The following is a 14,656-nucleotide window of genomic DNA, read 5'->3' on the forward strand; positions in this document are numbered from 1 at the left end:
AACTTTTGCAGCTTGCAACTCGATATGTAAATAATAGTTTCATATTGAAATTATATTTCTTCTGTGAGATTTTACAGAGTTAAGAAATATTCTATTATTAAACAAATTAATACACTCAAATGTTATTATCACCAACACGACATTTCAACTTTAAAAGTAGAGGCTGCTATAAACATATTGTTTAAAAGCCCGTAAATAAATGAATTAGTTTTAAAGTGTTCTAATAAATCCCTCAAATGCTATCACAAACTGCTTTTTCCATAGACACTAGATTCGACACAATTTTTTTTACCCAAGAAACATAAAATTGTCCCAAAATATCACGTAAAACCCATTTTAAAACTAAAAAAGTAGTTCTCAAACGGAACCTAACCACCAAAGAGCTCCAATCAATACAATCTATCTACGACTATTTATACACAGCGCGTACATTACGCGCTTAACAAACGTCAGCTGATACATACAAAGAACAAAACAAGCGATGGATGTAACATCGACGCGTTGCCGCGCTGCATCGCTAGAGGATTCTCGCCTGTAAGGATTTGAATAATGGTACCAAAATCGGTTTAGTTGGCATAGAAGCGCTTTTAGGTACGTATTTGCTTAGATTATTGCGATATGAGATGGAATATATTTAAGGGATTATCCGTTTACTTGGTATGTTGTGATATTCCGGAGGTACATGTGAGATGCTTAGTATTAATTTTGAATTAAACTATTTGGTTATAGCAATACTTCAAGCTGATATTAAATGTTTGATATTATAAAAACTCTATTACACTATAAAATGACGACAAAAAGATATAAAATAAATTATATAAGACTGCTGATAGATAAATCATAGCAGAACTAGATTAAAGCTTTGATTAGTATAATCTAATATATAAAGAAATTTAACTGTTGATAATATTATTGAGATCAAATAAGGATTAAATCTCCATCTCATAGCTAACAAAACCAGATAAAAACTGTTATTTCCAAAAAATCTCAATTGAAATACGAGTCTCATAATTAAAAATTTGTATTAAAAACAAATTAAATAATAAAAACACCATAATTACCTCTCAACACATGAACAGAAACAGCTGACGCGGCAACGTCAGCGAGCGAACATGTATAGTTCCCAGAATCGTTTCTATTAGCGTTAGCTATATAAAGTCTGGAGAGAGCTCCGTTCGCTGTGGCTTCCGTCTTCACACTGAAAGGAAAGGCAGGTTACAAGGCTATAAAAATCATAAATTTACAAGTACCCACATAAATATATAATTTCCAGAATCATTTTTACTAGCGTTAGCTATATATATACACTATGCAGTCTGGAGAGTAAAGGTTATTGCGGGTAGTTCGAAATTTATGAGGCAAATATGGATAAACAATTCTTCGAGATAGCAGTATTCATATTTTAAATAAGGGAAAATAATGACCACTTGTGTTTTCCAACATTGGCTAACAATTAACTTTTCACAACAAAGTCAAAAATGTGGTAAAGACATGATTTTAATATTGCTATTTATTATTATTCATTGATTGCTTCAACTATTTTTATTATAAAAAGAGTTAATATTTTACACGAACAGAACCACGGTCTCCTTATAATATTATAACACATCATATTCATACTTGAGGTAGCATTTAGCTACTATTATGTATTCTGTGCTTGAGGTTTATAAATTTTTTGAAATATATGACAAGTACGAACAACAAACTTAAACCAACCTCAACACACTCGTGAACACGTGCTAAATCTTCATCTATGTCGGCTTAATCTCCCCAATTACCAAACAAGGGCACTTAACACCCCGTAAATTTAATCTGGATCATTAGCAGAAGGGTTAATTCCATTGGGTACTTTTCATATTTATTCAATAAGCAGGTTTTAGACTATGATTCTGGGCATATACGGTCGTTTCAGCTGACGCGATTACGCGCCCGCGCGCGCCGTCTACATTAAACGCTTCTAAATACATATATTATTATAATGTACATACGGAACGCCTGGCAGATGTGTAACATCGACATATTTTTTAGGACGAATTTAGTAAGAACACAACGACTATTAGAATATAATAATAACTTATTTTATTGTATTATTATTATATAGACTATGTATATGTACATAACATACAATTGGCTACATCAGCCACCTGTAAGCACAGGACAGGGCAATATTGACCCACACTATTGAGCTAGCAGCCGTTGTAGCCGAAATCGGCATGGAGCAATTATTATTATAATATAGCATGGCAAAGCGTCGCCACGGCATGCGTCTCCAAGCTAGAAATCGGTTTTACATGCGCTTATATGTTTAAAAAAACTGAAACATTGCTCATTCGCCGTCAAATGAGAGGGAGATTCTGTACGAACTTAAAAGCGTACCCACGTTCGTACGAGTTGCGCGTGTGACAAAAGGTAACCTTTGAAAAATACCCTGTATTGCCTACATGCGTTTCCAAAAACGCTCTTTAAACGCGCGTATAAAACGCTAGTCTATAACCGCTCTAACAGTCTGTCAGAGTTTTATTTACTTAGGCGTAGTCTCTAGACGATTGTTATACATATTTATCGTTCAACTTTTAAGGCTTTTAAAATGTTGGCGAGTTGAAATAATGGAACGATTATTGTTATTTATTATTGGGTTTCTATTTAAATGGATATGAAAAAGTTGATTGCATTTTATAACGTACGTTTATAAATTTGAATACACACCATTTTTTAATAATTGAATTTTTAGGGTGCGTTTATGACTTTTTAATTTAAGCAAAATCTAACTTTAGTAGTATTTTTTTTTCATTTTCTATATTGTTATTACGTATCTTATGGTGTTAAGTATTAATAATATATTAAAGTCTTATTACACTTGAAGAAGTATGATGTAATCCATCCAAAATTGTAAGTCTTCTACTAAACTTAAAATATAAACAATGAAACCCCACATACATTTAATTATCCACCCATGTTGATATTACTTGTGTCTCTCATCCCGCTTTTCCGTAGAAACTTTGAACAAAATATTTTCCACACTGTAAAGTCGAATTGCTTTGCATGTTAATTCCTTGGATATTAGAATGAATATTTTAATGCAAATACGCGATATGCATATTTTGGGGTGCTAGTTTAATATTTAGATAGTGAATTATTTATAAAAGCAATTGGAATTTGAAGTGCAAAAACGATATATTATAACAAAATCCTAATTAATATTATAAATACGAAAGCATCTCTATCTGTTTGTCTTGAACCAATTTGGATGAAATTTGGTATAAAGCTTGATACCTTCCTTATTTCATTATTCACTTACGATAGATAATCCGGAAATCCTACGGGAACGAGAACTATGCGGATTTTCCTATGACTACACGGGCGAAGTCGCAGGCGGAAAGCTAGATGTATCAGGAAAATTCTAAAATATTATTATCAATCACAACAGATCTTATTACATCTAACTAATCTTTATGTATAAAAAACTCCTTTAAAACGAATAAATTCCGAAATAACGAAGGCTTGCCCGCGTTTTCAAAGAAAAACCCGCATAGTTCCCGTTCCCGTGGGATTTCTGGGATATAACCTATCCTATGTGTTTATCCAAGTTAACCTCTATATGTGTGCTAAATTTCATGTTAATTGGTTCCATAGTATTTGCGTGAAAGTGTAACAAACATACCTACACACACACATCCATCCTCACAAACTTTCGCATTTATAATATTAGCAAGAAGTGGCGTTACATCTTAATTTTTTCCGTCTGGTCCCCTTTCGCGTTGCGTAATAAGGAACTTCGTTCCAATATAAACATCATCACTTTAATATACCTTTTAATTTATCACAAAATACTCCCAAACTGGTGTTAAAAACATAATTGTCCCAAAGGGGTTTTCACGGAAAATGATCCAGATTTTAATTTACGAGGTATTAACAACCCCTATTTGTTATAATTGCCAAGATAAATGGGGGTGCGTCCTAATTAACTTTAAGATGCAAATAAACATTACGGACCTTAATTAAAGATGTCGGAATATTGTTTTTTCCTTTCCAATTAGCTTCTATCCGTTATTTATTGTGTCTATTTACGTTTGTTATTAGTCTTGACAGTGTATCTATTTAAATAAAAGAAACTCGTGTAAGTATTTAGTTCTTTTTATAAGAGAACAGAGAATTGTATCAACTTTTCTTGATATATTTGGATTTATTTTACTTTTGGTCAAGAAATTAAATTTGAAAAATTTACATGATACATATTAACAAAACGAATGGCATATAATTTCAAAAAGTAATTAAAGATAATAATAAAACCAACATAAAATATACCTATGTGTTTATATTATATCAACTAAGCTTGATATAACTCTATATACATATTTAAAATTATCTAACAGCTATACAGCTATTATGTCGTGGTCATTACCACTTCATCATTTGCAGATGTTATCGTTTGAGATGCTTCATCTAACCCTTCTGGTGTAAATTCATATTATATATGGTTAAATTTATATATTAGTTGAGTAAAACGTAAGAAATAAAATAGTCTAGGATTATAAGATTTCTGTTCACGACTCTGTTCGCGTTTAGTTTCAAATCTGAAAGAATGTGATACGAATTTACTTCACCATTTTGTCTCTAAAAATGTACATTTTATCTACACTAAGGAACCGTGGTAAAAAACTTAATGTTTAACCACCTTTATATTATATTGGGCTGTAGGTATATTTTATTGTTTATATTTGTGTTATGATTATTTGAGAGTCTGAATAGTATGAAATAAAAATTAAATAATTATTTAAAACAATCACACGTGAAAATCGATCAGCGTAACGTAAAAAGATCTACATAATTTTTTTGTTTACAATCCAAATTTTCGTTCGTTATTTGTTTATTTTCACGGATAAAAGTTACACTTTATAATATTATAACAAAACAATAATTATTAAAAAACCTGGCACACCTGTATTCATATCATTATTTCCTAAACACCTTTATAGAAACTTTCCTTACCTCATAACACAAAACTCTACGTCATAAGTAGCTTTTACATGTAAACAGAAAACCATTATATTTTACAATCTGGTTGTAATATTTTATGTATACGATAAATATACAGAAACACCCCGACATTATTAAGGAATTTTCGTATTTTCTCAGAGAATTTCGAATGACTAAGTTTCTGGAAAACGCTATTTCACAAACATAGAGTCATCGTTTTAAAATGTATTCTTACAACTGAGAAAGTTAGCTTTTAAAATAAATTTATGCTATTTTATTTTATTCTGTACGAAAATAGCGTTGGCGAATTTAAACATCGGTGTTTTGTTTCAGTAAATATATTTAACGTTGAAATATATTAAACAACTGAAGAAATAATTTTAAGGATAAATGTATTAAAAAATAAACCTGGTCAATATAACAATATTATTAAAAACCAGAAATATAAGTAGGTATGTATTTCTCATTTAGTTATTACAGTAATTTGTACCATACCCGGTGTTATACATTTTCTATTTTCTATGACTATTCAGACGCCGTCCAAAAGAAGTCCATTTGAATAAATAAATCTTAAATTTGAATAAAAAAAGAGCCTATTACAGAAAACGCCTTGCCTTGAGAAATAGCGTTTTGTCCTATCACAGATAACAGATAATGTAAACCCTGATCGTAAAATAGGACAGTAAAATAAATACTCTTATGAGCCCTCTTCACAATGGGCAGCGTTGGCCCAACAAATGATCGTCGATGTTTGCCGCCATCACGGCGATTATGAATAAACATCTACAATGACGGCCGATCATACACATAGGCCCTCTACAGTATCGTGATTGCTTACTCGCCCAACGCTGTCCATTGTGAAGAGGGACCATTACGTTCATTTACAAATCTATTAAAGAATCTGGCTGATTATTATCATGTCATTATATTGATAGTGATCAAGGGAGATTAGGAAATTACGATCTTTAAACAAATAAATTCAACATTAAAATAGTTTCCAATCAAAATACGTAGTAGTAAAAGTAATTTTAAGAGAAAACCTATGTCAGGAGAACCCGCTTTTCCCCAATTTAAAGTAGCAGTATCTGCATGAAAATCTCAATTAACTGTTTATTACCAAACATTAATATTATAAAACAAATACAAAAAATAAGACATTAAAGAAGGTTGTCTTCATGTTATTCAAAGAATTTTCATTTCGGTCTAAATAAGCCTTGCCACCTTGTTTAAGTAATGAATAATGAATGAACAACTCAGAGTATTATAGGAAAAGAATGGCCGAATAAATTCCCTTTGAGTGAGTTCTATTTTGCGTAAATTAACTAGAATTACAAACAATTATTGGAATGAGGTTTCCGTTTTGTGTTCGCGTGGAGTAAATTTCTTTATAAAAGCTGTGTTTCGTGAAAATATCTAGGTTACTCTATTTCTACGTATTGAAGTTTCCGCTGAATTTACTTGGACTGAGAAAGAAATATCGAGACTTTTGATAAAGAAATAACAAACTTAATTGACGCAAAATAATCGCAATTAAGCTTAATTAAACTCAAAGAATCGCAAAAATAAATAACGAGAAAGTAAAAGAAAGGTCTGAATATAAACAATATCGAAAAAAAATAGTTTATTATTGAGAATCTAAAAGGTTTGAAGCTGTTGTGCTGGTAACATCTTAAATAATGTGTATTTTACTTCATTCATTTTATTTCATTTTTGTGAAAAGTTTACTTTAGCCAATATTTTTTAAAACGCAAGTGGTTCTTTTGTTTATTAAAGATCCCTATAATATTTCAACGAAACCATTTTCTATATCTATTTCTTAAGAAAGTATAAAATACCGCATTAAATTCCTAGAATTTTTACGTATGGATACGGTGTAGCGTAAATCAACTTTAATTCGTGCCGAAACTCAAGCTCCACATAAAAAAAAACGTTGTGTGGTTTTATGAAACCACGGTAAAAGTGAAACTGTTCGAACGGTTCCGAACACTGCTTTGTGTAGCGCATGTCGCGTGACGGTCGGCTGCCGAGTAGGTATACCTACTCGGCAGCCGCGATACACGCGACATGCGCTACACAGACCAAACAGTTTGAGACGATGTAATAAAAGTTTCACTTTAAAAATAATCAATAAGATATAAGGTAAAGTTAACTTACCTAACCCCCCCTCTCTTCGTATCATAGTTCAGTAACCTCCCCCCATGCTTCCAGTTCACCTGTCTTGTCGGTTGTGGCACCTCACTGACGATACAACGCAGTTCTATTATAGAACCTTCTTTGTAGAACTTGTCTTGTAGGGGTCGACCACGCTCGTCTATGATCTCGACTTTTGGCACTGTTGAAGAGAATATATTATGTGAATTATTAATGTGAACTAGCTGTGCCCCACGGTTTCTCCCGCCTTGCACCGCACCTGTTGGTCTTAGCGTGATGGTATAAATAGCCTATAGCCTTTCTCGATAAATGGGCTATCTATCACCGAAATAATTTTTAAAATCGGACCAATAGGTTCCTAAGATAAGCACGTTCAAACAAACTCTTAGTGGCCCTGCCTTCCAAGCCAGAGGTCGTGGGTTCGATTCCCACCCGGGGCAAATATTTGTGTGATGAACATAGATGTCTGCTCTGTGTCTGGGTGTTATCTATTTAAGTATTTATTTAAAATTATATATGTATGTTTATCAGCCATCTAGTTTCCATAACACAAGCGAAAGCCTTAGTATGGGATCAGATCGTGCCGTGTGTGAAAAATATAATATTTGAAGATGCATTATTGTATCCTTTTTTTAGTAGTTAAAATATTCATATTATGAAATATATGTAGATATGTATTGTTATCAATATTATGTGGGAATTTCACAAAATTTGAAACGTAATTGGCATGGTTATATTTAACATCTATGAACGGTCTGTTATTAACTCTTGTATATATTTAATTTAATTTTATTCCAAACTAGCGGTCCGCCCCGGCTTCGCCCGTGGTACATATTTACGTTTTCTCTACATAAAAACCATCCTCGTACTTCACGGAATATAATAAAAAAAGAATTATCGAAATCGGTTCAGCCGTTCGCGAGTTATGCGCTTACCAACACATTTTGCGATTCATTTTTATATATAAGACTAGCGGTCCGCCCCGGCTTCGCCCGTGGTACATATTTACGTTTTCTCTACATACAAACCATCCTCGTACTTCAAGGAATATAATAAAAAAAGAATTATCGAAATCGGTTCAGCCGTTCCCGAGTTATGCGCTTACCAACACATTTTGCGATTCATTTTTATACAGGGTGTCCCAAAAAGTAGTGATGAACGGAAGCTGGGAGGTAGAGGACCAAGAGGGCTATCCGAATCACCCCCATGTGTGTTATACGATTTTTCGTACTTTCGGAGTTATGACGTTTTTTTCGATTTTTCATCTATCGCCGAGTACGATCAGATTTTTATTTATGGTGACGTGAATTATTGCGCTAGATGCTTGATTTTTTTTGTGTGCTAAGCTGAAAGATAGGCCAATTCAGTATGGTAACATTTACTATCGTTAGATCTTCGAATGGAATAAAAAAAAAGAATTAAATGCCAAGGAAGATAAAATTACCCAGTATGTTCATAACTTCAAGGGCCCATAAAAAATAAAATCACATAAAAAAGGTTTTCCATTTGGCTTTTAAAAACTTGCTCTATCGATCAGGTAGCTACCCTAAAAATTTCGTTTTATTATTCAGAAGGCTTCAATCGAAAAATTGAAATCTAAATGTGGTAAGTGCAAAATTTTTATTAACATGATGATCATTAAAACCAATAAATAGGTGGTTAATTACCAGAATTTTTTTTAAAATAGCCCCGCTGTTGCTCAATGCAAGTGCGACATCACCGTAAAAAGTTGTCTTTTAAATGTCTGAATGCTCTTTTATCACTTTTAATGGTTTCTTCTGCTACTATGAATTTCCGGGTTATTTCGTTCAAATTGTGGCATTCTCTCAAGTAGCCGAGGTCTTTTTAGTGTCCCATTGAAATAAATGAATGGGGTTTAGGTCGAGGGACCGTGGAGGCCAGGCTTTAAAGCAGGCGTCACCGGCGCATGCGCAGGCTGCAACGACCAATCCATCTTTCAGGGTATTTTTGCCCTTTAGCCTGGCCTCCACGGTCTCCGGACATAAACCCTATTGATTTTTTTCCGTGGGGATACTACAAAGACGAGAGACTGCCACAATTTGGACGAAATAACCTGGAAATTCATAGTAGCAGAAGAAACCATTAAAAGTGATAAAAGAGCATTCAGACATTTAAAAGACAACTTTTTACGGTGATGTCGCACTTGCATTGAGCAACAGCGGGGCTATTTTAAAAAAAATTCTGGTAATTAACCACCTATTTATTGGTTTTAATGATCATCATGTTAATAAAAATTTTGCACTTACCACATTTAGATTTCAATTTTTCGATTGAAGCCTTCTGAATAATAAAATGAAATTTTTAGGGTAGCTACCTGATCGATAGAGCAAGTTTTTAAAAGCCAAATAGAAAACCTTTTTTATGTGATTTTATTTTTTTATGGGCCCTTGAAGTTATGAACATACTGGGTAATTTTATCTTTCTTGGCATTTAATTCTTTTTTTATTTCATTCGAAAATCTAACGATAGTAAATGTTACTATACTGAATTGGCCTATCTTTCAGCTTAGCACACAAAAAAAATCAAGCATCTAGCGCAATAATTCACGTCACCATAAATAAAAATCTGATCGTACTCGGCGATAGATGAAAAATTGAAAAAAACGTCATAACTCCGAAAGTACGAAAAATCGCATAACATACATGGGGGTGATTCGGATAGCCCTCTAAGTCCTCTACCTCCCAGCTTCCGTTCATCACTACTTTTTGGGACACCCTGTATATAAGATTGAGTCACATTAAATTATTCAAGCTTAATTCGTCACACAATACTTATAATTAGATAATCATACATTTGAATCCATATAAAATAACATCAAATTGTTTGAATTTGAACGTGGATCGAATGTTAATTATCGTAATAGATAATAATAATCGATTATAATGAGCTTTATTTATTAATTGCTCGTAAGTGTCTTTATGTAATAAATATGTCAGTCAAAATAACAAATACAAGCAGTTTTTTATATATTTTTTGTTATTATAATATAATTTCAATCACCATAATATATACATAGATAACAATAAGTACAAGTTATCAGACAGGCAGCCAGCCAGGAATTATGTGTATGTCAATAAAGACACAAATTAAGTTTTTGCTCACCATGCAGTTTCAAATTCTCAACCCTTAAATGCTATGTTTAACCATTGAACACCTACAGAATTCACATAAAACCTAGCATTGCAAGCTGTACTAGTCTAGAAACTGCATTAAATTGAAGTCACGTCTGTCTCACGAAATACGTGTGAGGATCCTTTTAAAGAAATATTTTATCCAAAGAAAATGGTAATACATTCTGGTTTCGCTTCACTGCTATTGTGTAGGACGTCAATATTCGTGGTGAGGGCATTGTATGGAAAATTAAATTAATACGCCAATGTTGAATCTCTGTGAACATTTTCTTTCTAAATTTAAATTTTAACAATATGGTTGCCGTCAGTTTTTATATTGTGTACATAAAATATGTATGTTTATTTTATATTATAGTAAAGAAAATAAAGACCGCATTTTAGTGTTAAACGAAATTTGTTTGGACAATGCCTTTTCCTAAATATTTGTAAGCTATATCTTAAAATATCATTTATCTGCCAATGTGTAGGAGTAAAATTCGATCCATCTATCTTAAAAACATTACTGATTTATTCATAGATGGGTATATGCAGATGCATTTGAATTATTTAGACATCAAGATACATAAATTATGTATACCGAACATAGTGAATACAAATTTATATATCCACGGACGAGTCCCAATCAACTACAAATCTAATTCCCACAAAAGCCTCGAAACCGAAGCCCTACATCAAAACCTATCACTTGATGAAATCAGAATTTTACTAGCACACATATATGGGAATATATGTTAGGTTAGGCTTAAAGGCTTATCTGTGTGACGTAAATGCGTAATTAAAGACAGCCCGGATTACATTCGGGTGTCCATGAGTTCCAATTGATCCGGGACAGTTGGGAGCCGGTTAACTTTAATCCGGGTGACAGTTTTTATTGAACTTTCCCGGATATTTGTTCATGGTGGGATTTGTAGTTTGTCGCTTTCTTGTTAAGAGATGCGATTAATAAAGTTTTTGTCTTGTAGGTAATATTGTTTTCGATGAATTAAATACACTTTTCAAGCTACAATTTTAATGGATTCTTAACTCATTATATCTTCGATTATAAGTAATATAAATTATACTTTGGTCGTATTTTTAACTGTGAATGTCTTTTAAAACCTTGTTATTATGAATGAATCGAGTTTAAAATCGTTAATTGCATTTTTATACGAATAAAAAAACACTTGTGTTTTTTAACACATTAAATATTGTTTGATGTTATTATAAATTTTCTAAACACATAACACTACACAAGGTATAAATATTTGATATTTCATATTAAATTAACGAATTCTCTACGTGAAAATTTCTGGAAATATGCATTTACGCTTTGAATGTGAAAATTTTATTATCGTAATATTTTAATTACATTTATTAGTTTAATTAGTGACGTGAAATTGATATCGTATTCTGTTTAACGTGGTAATATGATTATCGGTATTTAATGTTTTTGGTGTATACAGATTTATACAAAATCGAAAGAAAATCTATACTAATAGTATAATGTGGAAAGATTTATATTCTTAATGCTTCTATTAAACTCAAAATTAACGAGGATAAAGAATCTATTTCAATGAATTTTCAAATTATATCGTTTACTTCTTTTATATGCCTATGTTGCCGAAACAAAACTCAATCAAAATACGTCCAGCAGTTTTGCTTGAAATCCCAACAGATATTAATTCTATAGTTTTATTATATGAATAGATTAAATTAGTCTATACATATAAAAATGAAACCCGTATCGCGTTGTCACGGCATCACGCGTGAACGGGTGGCCCGATTTCGATAATTATTTTTTTATTATATTATTCCTTGAAGTACAAGGTATTTACGTTTTCTCTACATCAATTTTTAATAATAACGCTTAGCCTTCTTTCTTCTTTTCATTTATTGTGCGCATATAACGGCTGGTCTTAAAAATAGCATTAGAGCCACATATTGCAAATAGCATTGGAATAAAAGAATTCCTATGGTATAATAGTAAGAACGTGACTAAGAAATAAGCTGTGGGTGAATTCTCGAGTTATGTCAGAAATCGAGTATTTAACTTACTAGGTATATTACTTCACTACATCCATACTAATATTATAAATGCGAAAGTAACTCTGTCTGTCTGTCTGTTACTCAATCACGCCTTAACTAATGAACCAATTTGCATGAAATTTGGTATAGAGATATTTTGATATCCAAGAAAGGACATAGGCTACTTTTTATCCCGTGAAATAGGATAGGTTTTATCCCGGAAACCCCACGGGAACGGGAACTATGCGGGATTTTCTTTGACTGCGCGGGCGAAGCTGCGGGTGGAAAGCTAGTAGTATTTAAAACAAAGTCGCTTTCTCTGTCCCTATGTCCCTTTGTATGTTTAAATCTTTAAAACTACGCAACGGATTTTGATGCGGTTTTTTTAATAAATAGAATTAGACAAAGCGGGCGAAGCTGCGGGCGAACAGCTAGTAATGCAGCTTTGAACACTATAGACATTTAAAAAGTCATTCTATTTTATTGCAACGTATCAATAATCCATTTCAAAAGTATCACGTTAAACCTAAAAACTACGATCAAAAACAATTTTTACACTTCCAATATAGTAGGGAGGGATAAACGAAAATCAATAGAAACACCCTATTTGAAAATCGTCGGCTTATAAGCTTATATCGGTACCAATGGGCAGGAAAAAATATAATATTATATATAGCTTTAACTATATTTCGTGTTAGTGTTAGTAATTTTATTTATTTTGTAACAAATCGTATTTTGGACTCAATTCAATTGCATACAATATATTTTGATAGTGTTTTGTTTTATTTTGTACTGTGTAGTGTTGATTTTGAGTAAATTATAAATACTATGTCCAGAATTGAAATGCCGATCTCTTTTCTTAACCTATCCTTAGTTAAAGTAATACAGTTTTTTGAACAGGATGTTATTTAACAAGGCAATACATTACACATAGTAAAACAAAACACGACTCTACTATATTTTAACCTATATTTCCGATACCAATTTTTAAAAGCGTTCTTAAACACCTTATAATATTATGTTTCTACGTATATGAGAGTTACTTCTCTTGACAACACTATTTTTTGTGAAGTCGTAAATTTTTATATGAAGCCACAGCTCATACGGGGTGATGTTAGTGGCCAGTAAAAGTCATAAAATGTTGTATAACCTCCGTTTACGACTCGTAAATTGAATAAACCTAGTGCATATAATTGCTGGTATAATCTCGGTTAGGGAATTTTATATTTATATGAATAATATTGCTTCCCGTTTAAAAAAAATATTATATTATTATGCCGATTATTTTGAGAGAGTGAAACGAAACGTAAAATTTCCTTAAGAGCCTATTTTTGCTTGTTTAAATTTTGATGTTTACATGTTATGACTTTTAATAAATTAGTTCTTAAAAATGAGATTCTATTTAGGTATGTAGAACTTAAAAAACATTTAATATATTAAAACAGTTTATATGGTTAACAATTAACTAAGGTAGATTTTTAAAATACATATTGAAATACCCTTTCTTGTGTTTTTCAAACGAAAATGAATTTTTCATGTCGTCGACATCGTTAATTATTACTATTATTATCTACTGAGCAGTAATAAGAATGGACGCATCATTTATGACCCATAAAGAGTACCTATTAATGACTTTTCAGATATTATTTCATCACTATATTATGTTACTAGCAATCCGCCTGCGGCTTCGCCCGCGTTTTCAAAAAAAAACCCGCATAGTTCCCGTTCCCGTGGGATTTCCGGGATAAAACCTAGCCTATGTCACTCAGAAATGATGTAGCTTTCCAACAGTGAAAGAATTTTTCAAATCTGCCAAGTAGTTTCGGAGCCTATTCAATTCATACAAACAAACAAACAAAAAATCAAACCTTTCCTCTTTATAATATTTGTATAGATGAGTAATGAAAAGTGACTCTGATCTAGTTTATTATCGTGTTTTTAATTGAGCAGCTTCTTCCTTTATTTAACTAAAAAGGTTAAAAATATTTTTAATGCTGTAATCATTTTACAAAGTCCAAAGATGTACTTTCATTTGAACTTGAAGTCCAACACTTACGTCATTATATCAAATATTTTATAACATGTTTATCATAATATAATATCACTTTATTAATTACTCTCATTAGGATTCTGTACGGAAAAAAATATTAAAAAGCCAACTGCAATATGGAGCATCCCTTATAAAGCTCGAAAAGTCTCTCAGCTTAATAACGCTGACATCTTTAATAAAATTATATGATGTGCTAAGTGCTTATTACTCTAATTGCCTCGTACGTGGTCGTAATAATATCCGTTAAAATTTATTTGCAGGTGGATCTGACTCTTATGAAGTTAGCAGCGGAATTTAAAATAATGTAGCTTATTAATTTTGC

The 14,656-nt window shown here is 32.0% G+C and overlaps 1 protein-coding gene across 1 annotated transcript in view; it reads right to left on the reverse strand.

Moving 5' to 3' along the window:
* Positions 1-449: 449 nt before the first annotated feature.
* Positions 450-14,656, reverse strand: part of LOC149898716 (zwei Ig domain protein zig-8-like) — a 32,498-nt gene continuing 18,291 nt past the window's right edge. Inside the window, exons 4-6 of the mRNA XM_090114823.1 lie at positions 7,132-7,309; positions 1,062-1,198; positions 450-532 (exon numbers count right to left, since the gene is read on the reverse strand). Coding sequence (XP_089970949.1) covers positions 450-532; positions 1,062-1,198; positions 7,132-7,309 — 398 coding nt within the window. The remainder of the gene's footprint in view (positions 533-1,061; positions 1,199-7,131; positions 7,310-14,656) is intronic.

The sequence above is a fragment of the Colias eurytheme genome, chromosome 22 (genome assembly GCF_061535395.1).
Source record: "Colias eurytheme isolate Ceu_HAF_F1 chromosome 22, ilColEury1 Martin Lab GWU primary, whole genome shotgun sequence".
Classification (NCBI taxonomy): Eukaryota; Metazoa; Arthropoda; class Insecta; order Lepidoptera; family Pieridae; genus Colias; species Colias eurytheme.